The sequence below is a fragment of the Trachurus trachurus genome (genome assembly GCF_905171665.1).
Source record: "Trachurus trachurus genome assembly, chromosome: 5".
In the NCBI taxonomy this organism is placed as follows: domain Eukaryota; kingdom Metazoa; phylum Chordata; class Actinopteri; order Carangiformes; family Carangidae; genus Trachurus; species Trachurus trachurus.
Window position 1 is genome coordinate 29346821 of NC_139896.1, and position 20841 is coordinate 29367661.

General features: G+C 42.2%; 1 protein-coding gene across 1 annotated transcript in view; it reads left to right on the forward strand.

The window, feature by feature from the left end:
- Window positions 1-6712: 6712 nt before the first annotated feature.
- cacna2d3 (calcium channel, voltage dependent, alpha2/delta subunit 3) overlaps window positions 6713-20841 on the forward strand; it is a gene marked incomplete at its 5' end in the record, with an annotated part of 38686 nt that continues 24557 nt past the window's right edge. The window contains 5 exons of the mRNA XM_083972245.1: window positions 6713-6837; window positions 8202-8283; window positions 11066-11293; window positions 12848-12964; window positions 17209-17268. Of these exons, the coding sequence (XP_083828371.1) occupies window positions 6713-6837; window positions 8202-8283; window positions 11066-11293; window positions 12848-12964; window positions 17209-17268 (612 nt within the window). The remainder of the gene's footprint in view (window positions 6838-8201; window positions 8284-11065; window positions 11294-12847; window positions 12965-17208; window positions 17269-20841) is intronic.

Consider the following 20841-nt stretch of genomic DNA (forward strand, 5'->3'; position numbering starts at 1 on the left):
GGATGGCAAAATGTAAAAAAAACTAAACAAAACAAAAAAACAAGCAGTCAGACAGCTCTTCTTCTTCTTCTTGTTCTTCACTGGAGCTTCTTGATGTTAAATATCTCTCCCCTCCAGTGTGACAGCCTGGGAGTGAGATTAGATGCCTGGGGTCTAAGAATAAGATCCCCAGATCTGGACTTAACAAAGAGTAATTCCTCCAAATGATGATCCTTCACCTTTTGCTTGATTGCGAAGGCACTCAGAGAGGATGACTTCACTGTGCTGTTCACTGGGATCACTCCACCGAGCAAGTGCAAGAAAAAACAAACAAACAAACATGTACTCTGACCACTGCTGCCTTACAGGGGGATGAAGAGGCTGCTACTTAAGCTCTCTGAGAAATGTTCCCAGGAAGTGTGTCATAATGCCAAGTCTCCACAGTAAAGATTGATGAGGACTGATTATGTGTTTCTGGTGTTTTTTTCTCACCGGCTTTCTGTCACTGTGTCTCTGCTTCACTTATACAACGCAGGGGTCAGTGAAAGTTTAATCACTATCAGTACTGAGCCCAGTCAGTTTATTTATAGAGCACATGGAAGACAACAGGTGTTGTGATGGCAACACGCTGAGAATAAGTCACAGATTCTGGTATATAGCCTACCTTCTAGATGCACTATAGCAGTGATTCCCAAACTGGCTTACCTGTATGCAAAGTGACAGGGGAGTACACACACACAAAATGCATGATGAAGAGTTTCTTACAGGCCTGGTTGGTTTATTTGGGTGATATTTATTCTCACCTGAACAAACTTCATCTTGGATTACAGGGGGTTTCTGCAACCTTATTCAATATGTGAGAAAAAGTTGATGCCATGATAAAGAAGTTGAACCTCTGCATGGACAACAACAAAACAGAGATACAGTATTTCTGTCACTATATGACTTTTTGTGTTCAAATGAACAATGGAAACAAGCCAGTGGCTTTATTGTGTTCTTATCCCTTTGGCGGTAGTTGTGTCAGTGCATGTATGTACATTTTGTTGTCAATAAACATTTCAATTCAATTTCAATTTCAATTCAATTCAACTCTGTTTGACAAACTGTGTGAAACATGACATAACCATGCAGCTCAGTGAGCTGGCGGCAAAGCTGTGCAGGTGTTTCCCTGAAATTAAATGTCAGAAGGTTACATGTTGGATGTTTTAAACCTAATAGAAAACACAGCATACAGTTGGACCCGAAGAACATCAGAGGACACGTTAGGTTAGGTTAATTTATTGGTCTCCACCAGGGAGAAATTTGTCGCGGAGACAGGGAACACGTTGCATACATAAAAAACACATACAGTGCAAAAGGTACATCAGGTTAAAAAAACAGGTGGAGTAAAAAACAGACCACACTGGACAATCCCGCACATACGGCAAACTGATGTGAACGTCCACTCAGGCCACGTTCTTTTATATTTGCGCTACAGCTAAATCTGCAGATTTCAATCATTTAGCTGGTTGTGGTGGATTATTTTCAAATCATGCAAAATTGTTTCCTTGTGATATTGAGATCTAGAATGTGTTTTTTTTTCCTTTTCTCTATACTTGACTGTAATTGCATTTTTTCTTTTTCTTTTATAGGTGCCAGTGTTTTATACTGTATATGTGTGGATGTTTCAGTGTGTGTGGAAGGTTGAGATCATCTTTAACAAATTCATTCCAGAGCTTGAAGAAATCCTCCTGTTGTGCGCTGCATCAGAAACACATACATACTATACATTATCTTAGTTGGTCGTGGTTTGGCTTGGGAGTAGACAAGGAAATTATTAAAGATTAAACATTAAACAAGTTGAATTACTGGTTTCTGCAAAAGAATGAGCAGGTTTTTGTTGATTCCTCTCTCTTCATGTCTCAGAGCTGATGGTGTTTTCTGTGGTTCAGCTTCAGACAAACTGTCCCTGCAGCAGGATCCCATTTGACCCACTGTTACCTAAATGGTGAGGATACCTGAGTGTTTTTTGTTTTGTTTTTTGTTTTACTTTAATACACAATGCTGAGTGTAGTCTGGATTCAGGATCTCTGTGGTGTTATATAAATACATCACTGAGTCAGGCTGATAGTGAGTTAACAATCTCAACTCAGAAAAACAACAGCAACAGACATAAAGGTCAGTGTGACCATGTGACTCACGACGTTGATGTCATTGTTTGATATATGACATTGCATCATTAATTCTATATTAAACACACATGATATTTTTTTATTCTTTGTTCACCATAATAGCACTAATGTAAATATATAACAGCACTGAAGCTATAGACACTTGTCTGTATGAATAAGTCAAATTACCAACATATTGTAGGCTACATTGTGGTGTATAGACAGATCTCTCCACCATCACTGCTCTCTGATGTATATAGCTATATATAAATATATATAGTGAGTGTTGGAGCTGGTTTGAATTGAATTAACCTAGGCTGCTGAGGGCAGGGGGTGAAGTTAAGCTCCAGGGCTTAACAGGAGAATAGGAAAAACAGGTGTCCGATGTTTCACCTTGTAAGAGGTTTATGTCCAATCAAGTCAAGACGGAGATTACAATTTTGTTTGGGTTTAGAGTTCAACAGGGGTCTGGCTGGGACGTGCATTCAGTCAGGGGAGGCAGGTGAGGCAGTGCCTCCCCTAGGCTGTCAGGAATAATTAAATTATTTAGTTAATCTAATTTAAGTTTAATTATTATTTTTATTTCAGATAACTTTACCAAAGGTTTAAATGTGTCAGCATTTGGTGATTTTCATAGAGTTTACCTCCTCAGCCAGGCAGCGGCCGTAGAAGCCACTCGCCGTCTCTCGTTGTGTTTCAGGAGGCACAGAGCTGCTCTGCCTCTTCTGCCCATACGGTGTCTATGTGTTTGCGCATGCGCGCTTACATGTCCACCACTGCCTCATTGCGTACTGTGAGCGGCACGTAGGTTCACGTTGCTTTAGCGAATTGTAAACAAACAGACGCCCCCTCGGTTTTTGAGTTTAGCGGCTAATTCAACTGCAGTGATGGATAACTGTACCGGAGAGGCTCAACAACGCAATGAGCTTCATTTGAGGAATAAACGGCAGCTTTTACCTGACGGGAGACCGACGCCTGAGCTACGGTAGCTAACAGCTAACAGCTAGCAGGTTTGAGGTTTTACCTACTCTCTCTCTCTCTCTCTCTCTCTCTCTCTCTCTCTCTCTCTCTCTCTCTCTCTCTCTCTCTCTCTCTCTCTCTCTCTCTCTCTCTCTCTCTCCTCCTCCCTCTCTTTCTTACACACACACACAAAGCCCGGTTGCCTGTCATGTTGTTAAACTTGTAATAGCTTGTTGAGTACAGTTAAAGGTATTGTTGCTTCGGTTTGAGTGTGGATGGTTGGTTGTGTAATGTGAGTAGTGGTCCAATATCGCGATCCTGTTAGCCTACTGATGATGAGTTGGGTTTTAATAACAGCTGATAACTGTGTAGATGGCGTGGATTGTGATGAGAAGGTGTACGTTGCACATATATAGACTTATCTGTGCAAACCATTGTGTACACAACCATTGTGTAAAACCTGTTTGTTGCGACTTTTTGCGTGATAAGCTGATTTGCCGAATAGCCTACAAACATTTGCATTTAGGCTACTGAGGCTCTTATTTTAAGGAGAAGAAAAATATAAATAATTGACTATTCAAAGTTGTGGAAGAGTATTAAAGCCACTGTTTTTATTTTTATCTATATTTTTTTTATTGATCTATTCATTTTTGGATTTTTGATTTTTGACTTACTTTTTTTTACATGCTGGAAGGCCAAACGGGAGACAAAGGTCATCTTTTGCTTCCACTGACATTGTAAATGCAAACTGGCACCTGTGCATATGTATGAATGTGGATGAGTCTGTATTGTTGAGTTTGTATTGATGTGTTGTTGTGGATGAGCTTGTATTATTGTTCTTGGTGGACTGCCGAACAGAATTGCCCTCTGGGATTAATAAAGTTGATCAAATCAAATCAAATCAAAAAAGTGAGTCCTGACTTTTATCTCAGAATTCTGAGTTTGAAGTCAGAAATCACTTGAATTCACTTTTTACATGGTTTTCATGGCTTAAAATATCCTTAAAAAACTGTGGAACCCCTGGAACATATTCAACTGCACAAAAATATATTTTCTTTACTAACCACAAACAGTTCAGCAAAACCCATCATTCCAATATTGACTTTTTCAGTTTTGTTCCCATATCTCGACCTACTGACCTCTGTGGGCGGAAGTCATGACATTATTAAAGAAACCCAATCAACTGGCCTCTGTTCTTTCTACCCTTGTGCGTAAAATCCTCCCACAGAGTGGGGGCCCTGGAGAAAACATTGCATTATTTGCCCAAGGACACATCAGCAGGACTTGGATCCCAGCCGTGCGTGACTAGAGAGGAATAAAAGTTGGGGGGAGTTCCTCCAGTGCGGTGACAGAGAGCTGCTGCTGTTTTCCTCTGGTAGTTAATTCCAGCTCTCCTGGAGTCGATGCCGCTCTGAGAGGAGACTGGATGATGTTGACCGTCAACCAACATGAGGACGGCTTATCACCGCGTCCCAGACAGTACAGGCCCCTCGCTACTTTGATGTACGATGCAATTACTGAACTAATAAAAGCCTCAAGTCGAAACACTGCCCCCGTGGAGGTGGTGCTGATGGTGCGGGAGGAGAGCTGTGCATCAAGCCGCCTGCTGCCTTCACATCATTATCGCTTCCTAATCAGCGTTTAGAGAGCGGGACGACTGGAACGTCGTCAGCCTGGAGTTTACAGCCCCGGACAAAACCTCAGGTCTTCATGCTGGGAGTTGCAGTATGGCCCATTACTTTTAAAAAGTAATTAGTTATGGTTACTAGTTACTTTCCCCCAAAAGTAAAGTTGTTGTTTTTTTATTGATTGCTCAAATATGTCAAATTCCCCCCCCTAACCCACTAACCACAACCTACTGGAACCTTTGGAACTAACCAACTCACTCGACGCAGAGCAGTGGCGTGTTCAGGGAGTGGCCACCCCTGAAATCGGATTGGCCACCCCAGGTGCCACCCCAAAATATAATGGGCTATGCCCAGTCAGAGGCATTTTATACATTGTTTATACTGGCTTTTGTCAGGTAATTCTTTTCTCAAGAATAAAATACTGAGGTTTTCTATCACAATTGTTTGTTGCCATTTTCATTTCCTGTCTAGTTTTTCTTGCACTGTTAGTAATTGAAGTAGATATGGGTTTTGCAGACAAAACTGGGTACGGCCAAAACCTGTGTGGGTGTGTGTTTGTGTGTGCATGTGCTCACGTTTCATGCTGCCCCACTTGGGCCACCCCTATCAAAACTGTCTGGTTACGCCCCTGACGGGGAGCCTGCCTGTGCAGAGGGATAGGCTACTGAGTGAGTTGGTTAGTTCCAGATGAACAGCTTTTTTCCGACTAGTTGATGGACTGAAACATAATAGGTGTAATATTTTGTGACGGGACTTCTTGAGTCAAGTAACAGTGACTTGGCAAGTAAAGGCGCATTTTATTGTCAGTAACAGCGTTATAATGGGAAATGGTAACTTTTTTATTCTATTTATTTATTAAATATTTATTATTTTATTCCAATCTATGGTGAGTTGAACAGCTCAGCAGGGACTGGTCCATCATGAACTTCTGAATTAATCTCTGACTCTGAGGCTTCACGTGGAAAAGTTACTGGTGATCAAACACATGACGTCACTGATTAAAATCGTTAATTGGGAGATTTGGCAACCAATCACAGATAAGACAAGTAAGACTGTGTATAAAGAACTGTTCATTGTAACACTTTGCTCGTTAGAATCCACAATGAGGTGAGGAAGTAGTCTACACATCTTCCTTCTTGTGTGTGTGTGTGTGTGTGTGTGTGTGTGAGAGAGAGAGAGAGAGAGAGAGAGAGAGAGAGAGAGAGAGAGAGAGAGAGAGAGAGAGAGAGAGAGAGAGAGAGAGAGAGGAAACCTTCATCCAACATCTGCAGTCTCATTATCGCCCACAGAGCCATCTTATGGAAGAAATCGCCCCTTAAATGCATCTCCGAGCTTTATGTCTTTATCCTCTGCAGAATAATTATGTCACGCACGACACAATCACATTTCCGTTATAGTAAAAAAAAAAAAAAAACATGCCACAAAATATTAGTGCGTGCAGAATGAAGAATTGTGACAGTATAGAGCGAGCGTAACTGTAGCCTATTGTGCAGAATCAGCGTTACATGCGCCAACTTGAGAACAGTTTGGTGAGTCTGACATGAGACAAGTGTTTTGCAGAGAAATGTCACTATTTAACAGTTGTGTGTGAGTCTTCGCTGCGGCTCTGTGGCTAACACACCTGTCCTTTGTCCGCACTTTGAGGCTGGGGGGTGGGAGGTGGGGTGGGGGGGATTCGCGCGACGGGATTCTTAGCGAAGAATCAGCCAGACGCGTCTCCACGAGGAAGGTGGGACATTTCTGCGGGCGAGGGGACTGATCGACGGATGGAGGCTGGGGATTGATGCTCTCTCTCTCTCTCTCTCTCTCTCTCTCTCTCTCTCTCTCTCTCTCTCTCTCTCAGATACAGTAGGTGCTGGCAGAAGAAAGCGCGCGGCTGGAGCAGGAGCACCGGGGTCTCCAGCAGTTGAGCGCCGTGCCGGGACGGGACTTTACTGTGCATCTATTTTTATTTTTTCTTCTCCTTCTTTTTCTTCTTCCAACCAGAGTTTGAAGATGCAGACAAGCTGGAGGATGCTTTTCTCGCACACATGCACCACCAGCTTCCTTCTCCTCTGGATCCTCGTCGGCCTGAACGTGGTGGAGGTGTCGGGGTCCCAGCAGGGGATCCCACTGTCAGTGTGAGTGAGGAGCCGCTCTGCAACTCTTGATACTGCGTGGAAATGACTAACATGATAGCAAACTGAACCGAAAGTGTCTTGTTTGTGGACTGTGGTTGTTTCCTTTGTGGCCATGTGGAGGGGGATTTTACCACAGACCTCTGCTTGTTTCCCTCCACACAGGCCACACCACACATTTTACTCACTTATTGGTGGAGAAAACAATAATAACTGTGGTGATTTTAGAGGCAATAAAAAGTCCACAGGTTGTGCATATTGATAATGATACAATTATAAGTCATATAAATAGTCCATAGACAGTTAGAATAATATTGGCTTTCCCCAAACAAAAATCTTTCCTATAGCCTGCCTTATCTTAGACCCCTATTATTTCTTTCTTTTTTCAAATCTCAGACCAGATGTTGATTTTTAAACATTTGTGGCAAATTGTCACAGTTGAAATCCCTATGCTGCAAACCTTCATGTGTGTAATCGAATCATTCCAGCTGTCTACATTTATAATAATGGACTGATCACACGTTTATAGAAGTGTAAATGTTCTGAATCCATTTTACAATTCAGCTCATATATGGAGAGAATTAGGAAAGTTGGTGAATTGTAAACTTTTAGTACAGGACACGCACTGACGCAAAAATTAAATTCTAAGACTCATCATCATTCTGATGCCGGAATTAGGTATCTTTTTTTCTTTCTATGCAAAAGATACGACATCAAAAAGCTGTTCTGTACCTTTAAATAATACTATTTCTGTTTAGTTTAGAATTAAAGTCACAGTGTTAAGTTTTTTGAAAACAGAATATAGGATATCATCAGACATTCAATTATGCAATTTTGGGAAAATGCTTGGAAAAAGCCTTTCATTCACACTTTATAAATCCATATATCTGGTCACTTTCTTGATTCTATTCACTTTTGTTGGACATATTTCTTAAAAACCATTTTAGGCACAGTGCTTCACTTTCACACTTAGTCAGAGTCATTTACAGTTTAACAGCAGAGGCTCCGATAACTACAGCATAGATCATCAAAATGACAAGCAATCATCTCTCAGGAGAGTGAAGGTCAGGATCACCAGGCCATGACAACTTCCTTTTGATTGATTGTTTAAGGAAAGAAGTCAGAAAAAGGACAGATGACGAGCGATAAGATGGATTTATAACTAAGTTGAGGATATGGAGTGGTTAATGCTGTATTTAAGTTTCAGCAACGGCTTATTTATAATAAGTCATTATTTGTTTTCAACTTAATTCAGTCTCGTTCCTTTAATTTCAATGTAGGCTCTTAGAATTTTCTACATTTTCTCCATGATATGTGTGATTACTGGCTAAAATGGCATTTGTCTTTTTTTTTCTTCTTTTCTTTAGCATAAAGCTGTGGGCCTCAGCATTTGGTGGAGAAATTAAATCCATATCTGCAAAATATTCTGGATCCCAGCTGCTGCAAAAGGTATTTTTATTTCCTGGTCTTGTGTGTGAACATAAAGGCTCCTTCCCTTTGTCTGATGGTTGTGTAGTTACACACTGTGTAATGCTGTATTCCCTCTGTAATGGCTGCAGAGGCATTTTGGTGTCACAGCTGAATGCTGATGCATTACTTTAGAGGAGGCTCAGGTGTGTTTGGCAGGGACAAAGCTCTGTGTGTGTGTGTGTGTGTGTGTGTGTGTGTGTGTGTGTGTGTGTGTGTGTGTGTGTGCACGCGCATGCACATGTGTGTTTGTACTTGATACGGCCCATTAACCACGGCTCTGATTCCTCTCTCATCTCATCTCTCCAGTTAACTCTCTGGAGTCAAGAGTTTCAACCTCTGGATATGAATGCGACAAGGAGACAAATTAAATAAGTGTGTGGTGGAGTTTGATGTGGCCGCGGGAGGGAGTGTGGTGCGGTTGAGGGAGGGAGGGAGAGAGGGAGGGAGGGAGGGAGGGAGGGGGTATGAAGTAAAGACTACAAAGAATGAGTGATGATCCAGTGCAGCAGATTCAACTTTCTGACCACTTGATGGCAGAGGTGGACTCTGTGTTCACAAGCAAACAGATTGAAAAGGTGGCCACAGGTGGATGGACTGTGAAGTGTCCACTTCACTCACATAGACCCAGAGCAGAGACTGTGAAGTGCACAGCTGGAGGTGAAGCTCCACTGTGTGAGAGCTGCAAACTGCACTGCAGTGACGAGTGTGTGTGTGTGTGTGTGTGTGTGTGTGCAGATGTATTTGATTTGGTTTAACTCTTTTATCCATGTTTTATTGTTATGCATAGAGGTTAGTAGATGATGTGCACACATTACATTCATGCCCTTTGGCTTATTAAAAGCATTAAAGCCTGATGAAGTCATTAGGTTACATTACAGTAAACGGCTGTACAGAGACAGAAAAGAGGGCGAGAAACAGTCGAGATCGATAAAAACATGGACGTAAACCGTACAGGCCATAAAGATATAAAATTATCACGGAAAGTTGTAGTGTGTCGGAAAAAAAAATCCACTAGGTGATTCTTGTTGCTGCAGACTGTACTTCTACCAACCAAACTGTTCAAACCCATCATCAAAATGTTTTTGTGGCTGCATCATTAAATCAAACACAAATGTTCTGGAAATGTTTTGCATCATTTTATACAATAGTCATGCTGCTGAAAAAATGCAGTGACATACAGTATCAGCCAAGTGTCTTGAAATCTGCACTAGAATTTTAAATCTAAATTTTGCCCTTTAACATGGGTTTGTCACATTGACCTATACTGTAGGAGGGTCCATATATACATATATATCTATGTATCAATGCCACCACTTTTAAATAATGTTATTAGCTCAAATGTGTTGGTCTCTGCTCAGCAAGTCAGCGTATTTTCTGTCCGTCAGGTTGAAGACGTCTGTCTCTCTTCTGTCTTTAGAAAAGACCACCGATGGGCTGAAATCACACAGACACTTAAAAAAAAAAAAAAAACCTGCATGATGTCTTATAGTAACTCTGCAATAAATACACCACATGAAGTTGTAGTTCTTGTGTCCCAGTTGTGTGTGTGTGTTGACTCAGTTCTGTGGTCATTTTGTGAAGATACACTTAGTGTGCTAATGTCAAACTGATCTGAAGGTTATTTTGTGTCCAGAGTGTTGTTTCCATCTGTCACATGTAGAGCAAAGATCATGTGACATTTATATAGAGCTTAAGGGCTCACATTAGTGTGTCCAAATCCAAAGTTTAGACAGGCCATCTGCAATTTTAGAGTGAATAACACCAGAATACCAAAAGTCATTGGAAGGTATAAAGGCCTACATAGAAGTCAGAGTTTTTATAACCTTTGTGACGATAACTGTCTTGGTGATGAGTTTCATATTTTATTTGAGTGCAAGAACACAAGTATTATAAATATGAGAGAAAAATATCTCCCAAAGTATTATGTTAGTCGCCCATTTATGTTTCAACTAATTTTGTTACTACAATCTGATAAAGCAAAAGTTATTTCTAAGTTAGGTGCCTTCCTTTGTTTAAGTGATATTTTATTATATTGATTATTTATTTACCTTTTTGTTTTTCTGTTTCTTTTTTCCTCCAACTGTCGGGGATGGAAAGCACGTACAGCCTTGCTACGTGCTGCGCTTGATTACTGATAGTCTAATGTTTGTGCTCCATACCATGCACTTGGTCGTGAGTTAGTGTGCCCAGAGCCTTTACCAAATCAGGTGACATGGCCTTTAGCATCTGCACCTAAAGAGTGGAATAGTCTACCACATGATCTCAGAAATGCTCCGACGTTGTGCTCCTTCAAAGCCAAACTTAAGACTTTTCTGTTTAACTGTGCATTTCCTTAAATGTCTTTGTGTGTATGAACCTCTGTGTATCTATTGCTGTTTACTTTTAATATGTTGTCCTATATGTAAAGCACTCTGAACTGCTTCTGTATGATATGGTGCTATATAAATAAATTTGAATTTAGATAAAAAAGTAAATATCAGAGAAACTGTTTAAAGACATGTTTCAGTGCGAGAACAGAACAGACTACAGCCTCACACATGACCCCAGAACTGGGTCAGTACTTGACAACAAAAAACAGTGTTTACTGCTATTGTGGACAGCGGTCTGTGGTTTCCATGTTTCCAGTCTGTTAAATCACTGAGAGATCAGTTTCAAACCATTCTCTCAACTCTTTCAGCTCTAGGTTAAGCTGCTACATTAATCCCCGGCATACGCATGTACATATCAATCCTCTTCTTTTGACCCATCCTCACTATTCCAGGAGCTGTGGGCCATCACGGCGCCGCGTCCGGGGACCAACTCCAGCTCCGAGGGCGGCTCCCCGGTCAAGGGCGGCGGCAGGATTAATCCTAAAAGCTCTGCGGCGTGTCTGGGAGCGTGGGACGAAGGGGGATCGGTCAGAGGAAGTGCACGCAAACACGGGGAGAGCGTTCAAACCGCCATCAGACGGCGGCTGCAGGCTCCGAACCTGGGGCCTCCCTGCACTGAGGTGACATCTCCTTACCGTAATGTAAGATTTAAGTTCAAAACACGGTGGGCGGCTGAAACACTGTGCGTCATTTTCTTCATGTTTGCTACCACATGTGCCTTTTATGACTGTACAAAACACTGTGCGACATGCCCTGCAGATGTATGTGTGTGTGTGTGTGTGTGTGTGTGTGTGTGTGTGTGTGTGTGCATGCTCCTGTTCATAGAGGTGTGTCTGTGCCGAGCCAGTCAGCACAAAGCAGTGAGCCGTGAGCCGTGAGGGTGGGGGGGGCTGATGGGTCGTTAGGGGGTTGGTCATTAAGGCTGATCATTAGATGCTTTTATGGTGAATTACCCGCTTTCACTAAGATTTCTGTAGAGAAAAAAAAAGCGGGAAACACCGAGTCCCCCCCCCCCCACCCCCACCCCCTCCCGGCAGGCAGACATCACCTCTGCATTGGTTGTTACTCTAATCAATAATCATGATCAGTTGCTTTTGATGGATGGGGCTTAACCTCCACTTGATGACTGGAGGAGTGGGAGTCAGGAGGAGGAGGAGGAGGAGGTGATGAGGGGGGGGCGGGGGGGGGGACTGGCTGCTGAGGCAAGGAGGACAGGCGTGAAATGAACTGTTCTGCTCCACTGCGAGCCCACACTCTTCCTTTCAGTAGGTAATTTGTCGCCTCATGTACTGATGTGCGTGTGTGCGTGTTTTTTTTTTTTTGTGTTCGTCCCATACGCACAATGTGTTAGAATGAATGTGGGCTGTGAGCCTGTGTCTTGGTTATGTTTATTTTTAGATAAGGATGTTGGGAGTGCGTGGGACGGGGGCTGACCGGTTTAGCGTGAGAGGATGCGGCTTTTGTGTGTGTGTGTGTGTGTTTCAGGCAGGTGTGGAATTATGTAACGTGGTCTTCCTCCGAGCTGTGGCTGGCTTTGTTCTGTATCACTGGAGGTCCTGTGCATCCAGCAGAATCAGCATTATGTGAGGTGTAGTTCATTACCCAGAACCGGCCAGGCCTGACACGTTATTATCTTTCTCCTGTGCTTTGACTCCATTTCAATTACCCTCTTACCATGCACGGCCCCCTTCTCGGCCACCCAACATGGCCATCTCCAGCCAATCAGAGGGGGGAAGGAGCAGCATGTGCAGCCAATGACTGAGACCAGATAAAGACTATCAATCACCGCTGTGCTGCAGCGGAGGGTTTTATCAGCCGTTCATCTGAGACTGGCTGCGTGCAGCTTGTCAGCCAACATGTGAAGCCTTATAAGCCTTGTTTAACAATTCCCAGTCTCTCTGGAGTGGGACTCAGTGGAACAATAGCCCCCCCCTCCCCTCAAAACCTTGCAGAACACACTGCAGAAAATAATTATCCAAATGTTTTCTTTGTCTTCGCCTCACTAGTGTCAGGTGAACGTTTGAAGATCCCTGCAGTGATTACATTATTATTGGGTTAATCTGTCATGGGGGGTACAGTGGCAGTGGGTTTTTAAGTATTTTTCTGCAAACAGTATTGTAAGATTTACAGTTGTCCTCTGCCAATGCCACGTTCTCATTTCTGGTTATTTTCAGAAATATAAAGAGTTAGAGAAGTCAGTCAGAGTGGAGGAAATCGATGGTGTGAAACTGGTCAAAAATCTGGCTGTGAAGATGGAAGAAATGTTCCGGAGAAAAGCCGAGGCCACCAGGGTAAGAGAAAAAACACTTTACTGCATTTATTTATTTCTATCATGCATTTTATTCCATTGTTGGGGATGAGGGACTGTGTGTACAGGATTAGCTCTAGAGAAGAGGGAGGGTTGCTTGTTTGGTTTGGTTTGTTTTTTTTTCTTAAGGGAGGGGCTTCAAGTTTTACTCATTCCCATACACTCAAAATTAAGCAAGAGGCATAAACACTTAATGTCTGTTTTTATATTATTCCTATTTTTAATGACTCATACATCATGACATCACTAACTTCATCTGATCTAATTCAACTTTATTTAATTATTTTGAATCAGTGGTGTGGTGACAGGAGCTGCAGCATTAAACCTGTGCTCGTTCAGTGACTGCGTTAAAGGGATAGTTAAACATTTTTGCATCATTCATCATTCGCCCATTGCCATAATCCCTATAGTCATAGGGGTAGGTCAATTACCTTTAATTGTTGGTGCAAGCTGTTTTGAGATTGGCGGGGCAGAGACACGAGCTGCTCAGCGAACACAGACAGTTGTCTCCTGTCCCTCATCAAACTCATCAAATACACAATCCAACAACTCCAAAACACTCTCCTGGACAAGTTGTGACCTGCACATGCACGCTGAGATAATCATGTATAATTTTGTAACATTATGACACACAAAGCAAATACTCTGACCTACTTACTTTTGGCCCAGCAGCCGTGTCTGGAATGTAGTTCCGGCTATGCATTTGCCTTGAAAACAACTCTGTCTCATAATGTTACATTATTATTTCATAGTGTGGACAGGGAAATACTGTTTGCTGAGCAGCTTGCATGTCCGCCCCATGGATCTCAAAACTACATGCACCGACAATTAAAGGTAATGAACCTACCCCTATACTGTAACTATAGGGATTATGGCAACAGGAGAATTTGCCAAAAATGTTGAACTATCCCTTTAATAGTTGTCAGTTACAGTAAGCAGAGGTACCTGCTGCTTTGCAAGGGACCAATCCAAACAGTCCACCATCTGTTTAAATGAACATTGTATATTTTCTCTGCTTTATCTTGCCATCAAAACAAAGTGAAGCTTAGAGCTGCAGTGTAACACAGTCAATATAAGGGCTTGTGAAGGAATAGTTCCATAGTTGAATTTGCTTTGATGCATAAAGCACTTCTCTTTTTAAATTTTTTTTTATATTAATATTTTATTAGGGAATATACAGTACAAACTAACGAAGGACAGGACAGAGAAAAACATTACAATACTGAAACAGATTACATAAACAAGACAAACTCATGGGGGGGGGGGGGGGGGGGGGGGGGGAGCAGTACAAAATGGTCGGTCTTGAATCGATGGGACAACATTATGGTGGGGTGAGGGCAAGGTGCTGTGCTGTCATAAAGTTTCTAAATATGTCCCATAAACCGTCCTCCCTCCTGTGAAGGTCCAACAAGGCAGAAGCAGCCTTTTCCATGCTTCCAAGGTTTAAAAATTCATCCAACCATTTCAGCATGTTAAAACAGTTGGGGTTTCTAACTTTCCAATTCTTGAGTATTATACGTTTAGTTGTAAGACAAGCAAGTGAGACAATTTTTTGCGCAATTAAAGAGTTCATGCCAGACGGTTGGACACCTAACGGGCATGTAGCTGGAGAAACATTCAGTTCAATATTTAAAATTTGGGGGGCGGTGTGTGGCGCAGTGGTTAAGGCGGCCGCCCCATGTAGAGGCTACAGTCCCTCTCTCTGCCTCCCCCTTTCCTGTCTATCTCACTGTGCTATCAAATAAAGGCAAAAAAAAAGCCCCAAAAAATTATATATATACAGTATATTTAAAATTTGAGAAAATGTGTCTCTGACCGCATCTCAGAAGGCCTTGACAGCAGGACAAAACAGAAGGGAGTGGGCCAGGGTGCCTACTTGCCCACACCCATGCCAGCATAGGTGTGATACAGAGTTATCCATCTTGTTTAGCTTGTAAGGCGTGATGTAGGCCCTATGTAAGATTTTAAAGTTGATAATCCTAAAACGTGCACATTTGGTAAAAGATACAGAGCTATTCCAGATTCTGTCCCATTCCTGCTGGAAAAGTGAGATACCTAAATCTTCCTCCCATCTTGTCTGAGCCCTAATGTTGGTGTTGGAGGAGGATAGGAGTAGTAATTTATAAATGCCTGAGACCAGACCTTTTCCACCCACAAGTTTTGTCTAAGTGTCAATACAAGGGCTTGTGAGGGAATAGTTCCATAGTTGAGAAAAATGTTTTGATGCATAAAGCACTTCAACAGATACTGGATTGTTTCATGAGCGTCTTTTGTCTGACCCCACGCACAGTGGCACATTCACTCAGCTATGTGTGCCTCTCCTAAGTGGCAATGTGGTGATCCATATCTACTGCAGAAGGTGACAGAGTTGATATCCATAACTACACACACAAGTAATCAAAACTGTGTCTTTAATAAGTAAGTTAAAAAAAACATCATTAAAGGTTTTTTTTAATTTTTTTTTTATCCAACCCCTAAAATAAGCAGGTCAGTCATTAGGGAAAATACAATCCTGTTCAAAGATCAAAGTGTCCTCACTCTGAGTGCAGAGGTTCATGTGGGACCTGCACTCACATGTGGTTTCTAACAGTGCAGGTCCGAGCTGCAGTCAGACCCGCAGCAGCAGCAGCCAATCTGCGACCTCAGCTTGTTGTAACCATTTTAATGCTGCATTTCGCAGGGACTGCTGGGAGATGATAACGTTTATCTCTCCCCGCCTGATCCCACGTGGACGACAATTCATACCAGTTCCGCCTATAAATGACACCTATATTTAATGAATCTGATTGGATACGTTTCAATTTGTTTCTGTGGAAATGACGTTTTGGAAATAAAGAGCCGGGAATTTGGCTTAAATACAATACATCAAAAATAAATTGAAAAAAAAAAAAAAAAAATCAGTCTCATGTTAAAGCCTGGTCTCAACATGACCGAGTTTAGCCTAGTGTGTGACCGCTGCAGGTGTGTGTATTTTTTAAAAAAAAATGCACGTGCCTTTTCCAAGAGTGTTCTCCATGAACACCGTGTTTATTTCATTTCATTTTTTTTTTTTTCAATTCACCAGCTGCTGACGACATGAGAACTCTCCATGAGGGTCAATTGAATGTGGACGCTGCAGCTCAGTGGTGTTGATACAGGCCAGCAGTTATTTTGACACGCGTGACAGATGTTAATTACCTGCGTGGCTCCGAGGGGGGGTGGAGAGTGACTGGAACGTCGAGGTGGCATTTTCCCCCCGGAAGCACAGAGCCAAGCACATTTTACACTTATTACAGAAACCCGGTCTGCTTTGGTGCGCGGCGTGAAATCCTCCAACCCGCCTCCATCCATCATCCCACAGCTGCGCTCCACGGCCTGCCCGATATCTGAGGCTTATTATTAATATTTTTTTAATGGTTTTCCTGTATTTAATACACTATAAGACAGAGGTCTTCAATAGGGGGTCCGCAGAGGTGTGCAGGGGGGTCATGAAACCTTTGGTTGATTATACAATTTTTTGTTTTGTTTGTTTTGTTTCCACATTTATGCTTTAAAAACGTCAATTTTAATAGTTTGTATGCATGATTATCATTCAACTGAAAGTATTGTCATTGGTAACAAGGTACTAAATGGCAGTGGCAGGACCATGAATATACAGTATATGACTTGTGTGTTAATTGAATAGCTGAGTATTGAATCAGGGTACGTTTATACATGGTAGGCTATATTAGGCTATAGGCCTAGTTTAATATAATACACAATTTTATAAATATTTAAAGTAGGGGGTTCCCCGTTTCATCTCTTCATCAGTTTGGGGGTCCTTGGCCTGAAACACGTTGTAGACCCGTGCTATAAAAGATAGAAGATATGAAAATTCGAGCATTCTTGAAAACAGAAGCTGGACATGCTGTCGATCCAAAGATGACTCCGGGGCCTGGCCGTGGACCGCGCTCCTCCATCAAGTCCGCTCTTCAGGGGAATGATATCTGTGCAGATGCTGAAATAACAGAGCACCAGGGCAACGTTGGAGAAATACAAAGAGCAGCAGAGCGTCAAATAAAAAGAGGAGAGAAACAATTCTGTGGATGGGCTCCTCCAGGCCTTTGGAGAAGTTTGTACAAGTGGACGGAGCGGGTGCAGTGTTGCGCATGGGAAACTAGAAGTTGCGGTTTATTCTGTTTTAAATATCAGTGATGTCATCTGAATTTGGCCGTGACTTTTATTAACCCGTCCCTCTCTTCCTCTCAGCGGCTGGTGGAGGCGGCAGAAGAAGCGCATCATCAGCACGAGGAGAATCCCGACCTGCAGGTGAGAAAAGAAAAGAAAAGAAAAGAAAATAGGAACGTGGCCTAATTATTAAAAATGTGATGTGTCATTGAGTTGGACCAGGATGAATCATTTTCAGCGGGGCTGGGGAGGAGCGGCTGCAAGGTGAGAGAAGGGTAATAGGCTCTAAAAGTCTTTAATTGCGTTGGCATCGTCCTTCACACTGATGTCCTGTCATCGCCTTGATACATAATGCTCCTCTGATAAGCAGCGGCGCCTCAATGGAGGCTGCAGAGGAGCACGACTCAGCTGTAGTGTAGGAGCAGCTGTAGTTTTACATACATGCACCGGGTTAAAGAACACCACAGGCCTGTTTGATGCTGATGGAGATGTTTGTTGGACGCATTTATGGAGAAAGTCGGGGTTATATTGTTATTAGGACCAGGCCAGGAGACTGGGCCTGCTGCTGCTGCTGCTGCTGCTGCTGCTGCCATTTGAATCACATGTTTCCTCATGTCGCTCTGGTGCGTTCAGGATGTTATTTAGAGACTGAGTTCCAGGCTGCAGAGAGTTTCCTCTGCAGAGGGAATGCAGTATTTCTGTCGTTTGTTAGCTCTCTCTCTCTCTCTCTCTCTCTCTCTCTCTCTCTCTCTCTCTCTCTCTCTCTCTCCAGTGGACAAAGACAAATGAAACTCTCTTCCCCGGCACATTGTTTCATTTTCCCGGCTCCAGATTGGAAACCCACCGGAGCAGCAAAACACTCAAATAACGGCAGCACTTTACACTTAATAGAAGCATTTACATCACATGAATATCTTTCAGTCACTGTGTTCTGCCGGTTCCCGCGTGTTCACGCGCCTATAACGAGTCATGTTGTCTCTGAAGCCAACGACTGCTGCTTTCAAAAGAAATATATTTTTTTTACCGTGGTCTTTGAAAAATAATTCAGTACCTTGGGCTTGGCCTTCTTCTAAGTTCTGCTGCAAAACATTATTTAAATTTTTTTGCTTTAAATGCGCTGATTTTCTTAGTATGATTTTATTAAATTCTATTAGAAAGAGGGGCCTCCATTCTCCAGGTAACACTGTAGCTACAAAACGCAGACCAGACAATGAAATGCAGGTGGGACTTTGTCAGAAAGAAATAATATTTCACTATTTAGTTGCATTGATTTATTTTTATATGAACAGATGTATCTTAATTTAATGATTTTGTATAAATAATAGGCTAAGAAAAAAAATTGATTCTTACAGTAAAAGTTGCGCTCTGAAATCTGTGTTAACATTTCTATTTAAGCAGGTGACAGCGCAGGCCTGTCACGCAGACATTTCATTTTAAAGGCTATATAATAAATAAAAAAAATAGTAAGGGAAATTCAATATCCACCTGCAGTAATGGCGTGATGTCATGATATTCCTGCTTGTGGCATCATTGAACCAACCTCGCCTCCTCTGACACCGCACATTCTTCATGCACCATTTCACTGACCACAGAGAGATAAGACGGCCGCTCTTATCTCAGCTGCTCGGTGTCAGGACACTCATTTGCATTGACCCGAGTGTAGTCCGCAGCTCAGGAGAGAGCAGATCAGGTCTGATGGAGCAACACAAGCTCTGCTCCTCCTTCACAAGTGTAGCTCCTGTAATATGTTGGTTTGGTTCAGGATCAGCTGACAAACAGGGAAACTTTACACCTTTACATGGGCTTAGAAACACTTGGTTGTTGTTGTACAAATTTGAAATAAAAAATAATTATACAGGCTATAGTTTAGCATTAAAGCGCATAACTATATATGAAGAGTTCTTTTGCAAAAGCAGATAAGTGCCATTTTGAAAAAAATGAGCTGAGGCTTTGTAATTATTCTTTGCAAAGTGTTCTTTTCAATAAAACTTTATTTTTTTGAGATATGTCTGTTTTGTTACATCTCAAAGTCACTCAACTTTGGTTTAACTGATATCACCTTATGTAAATAAAAAATAAAAAATGAAGATTCTGGAATTTTTTAAAAACGGAGTTATCTGCTTTTGCAAATGAACTCTTCATATATTCTTTTCTATTTCAAATTTGTAAACAAGACACATAATTAACACAGTCAAATCTGCTTTTGTTGCTTGAAATCTTAAAATCTTATTTGAACCATCAGTGTAATTTAGGAGAGAATAAAAATAAATATTACAGAAGAATGTTTGTAGTTTTTTTTTAATCCAGTTATATTTTTGAGTTGACTGTTGCTGGTGTATCCTGAACATACCAAAAAATGAGAATGCACCATTTTCACAAAATGATACAACCAAGTGACTGTAGATGTTGGTAACACTTTATAATAATAAGTACACACTATTAAGCATTAGTTAAGCTTTAAATACTGAATTCATTATTTATAACACATGAATACTCAGTTTATAAACACAGTTAACAATGTTTTACTCATCATTGATAAGCACTAACTGTATTTATAAACTACTAACGAGTATTAATGTGTTATAAATGAAGAATTCTGTATTTATTAATGCTTAATTAATGCTTAATAGTGTTATAAAGTGTTATAGATGTTTATCTCAATGGGAAGTTAATGTATTTACTCAAGACAACATCTGAAAAGAGCATCTGATCCATAAGACGTATACTGTAGGAGGGAGTGGCGACTTCTCAGCATATTTCCCATCAAGGTGTTAGTTATGACAAATGCGCAGCGGGGGCACGGGGGCAGGTACAGCGGGGTGTGATCCAGAGGCCCAGCAGGCTGTAATGGAGGGCAGGGCTCTGCAGCAGCTATAGGGCCTCAGCTAACTGCAGTGGTGTAAGAGTCAGTGGGGCGTCTCAGAGAGCCGCAGTGTCCCACGGCCTGCTCTGCTCTACAGTAATAACCCTGGTGGTTAACGTGCCTCTCTACAGCAGCCAGCGCTTCTGCTGAGGGTGCATGTTTCTCTCTCCCCCCCTCTGCAGCTCTCTCACCCCCCCCCCCCCCCCCCCCCCCCCCCTGCCCCGCCACAGCTCGTCAGAGAGCTGCTCAGGCGTGGTATGAGCTGTCAGCGGCTGCTTGATGGCGATGCCCGTGCGGCCTCCCCCGAGTGTGATGCTGTGGAGTCCATCACCCATCTCTCCCTCCATCTTTCCCCTCTCTCTCTCTCTCTTTCTTTCTCTCTCTCTCTCGGTGCAGACAATAATGACCAGAGGCCACAGAGAGGCCGCTCAGGCAGGATGAGCTAGTCTTCTCTCTGCTGCAGCAGGCAGTGAAGGACAGGACAGACACACTGTTGAGTCCCACTTAAAGGAGGACAGACTTTTCACTGGCACTCCAGAAGTTCTTTTAGCACGTCGCCATGGCTGCCAGAGAAAACTGCGCTCTGACAAATAGAGAAGAAAAACAAAACAAAACCAAAACCTCACTGACTCAAGATAGTTTCACATAAAATTTGACTCACAGCCTCTGCAGGAGGTGACTGAGTCTGCTGTTAACTGATCACCTGGAGCTAAAGGAGTTTTAAATCTATTTAATGTTATATAATGTTATGTAATCATATATTGTGAGGAATCAACCCAACCATTTCGCTGATAGTGAGTGTTCAGATTTTAATCCCTTCTTTGACTCACTTTCTTTTTTATTTCTAATCA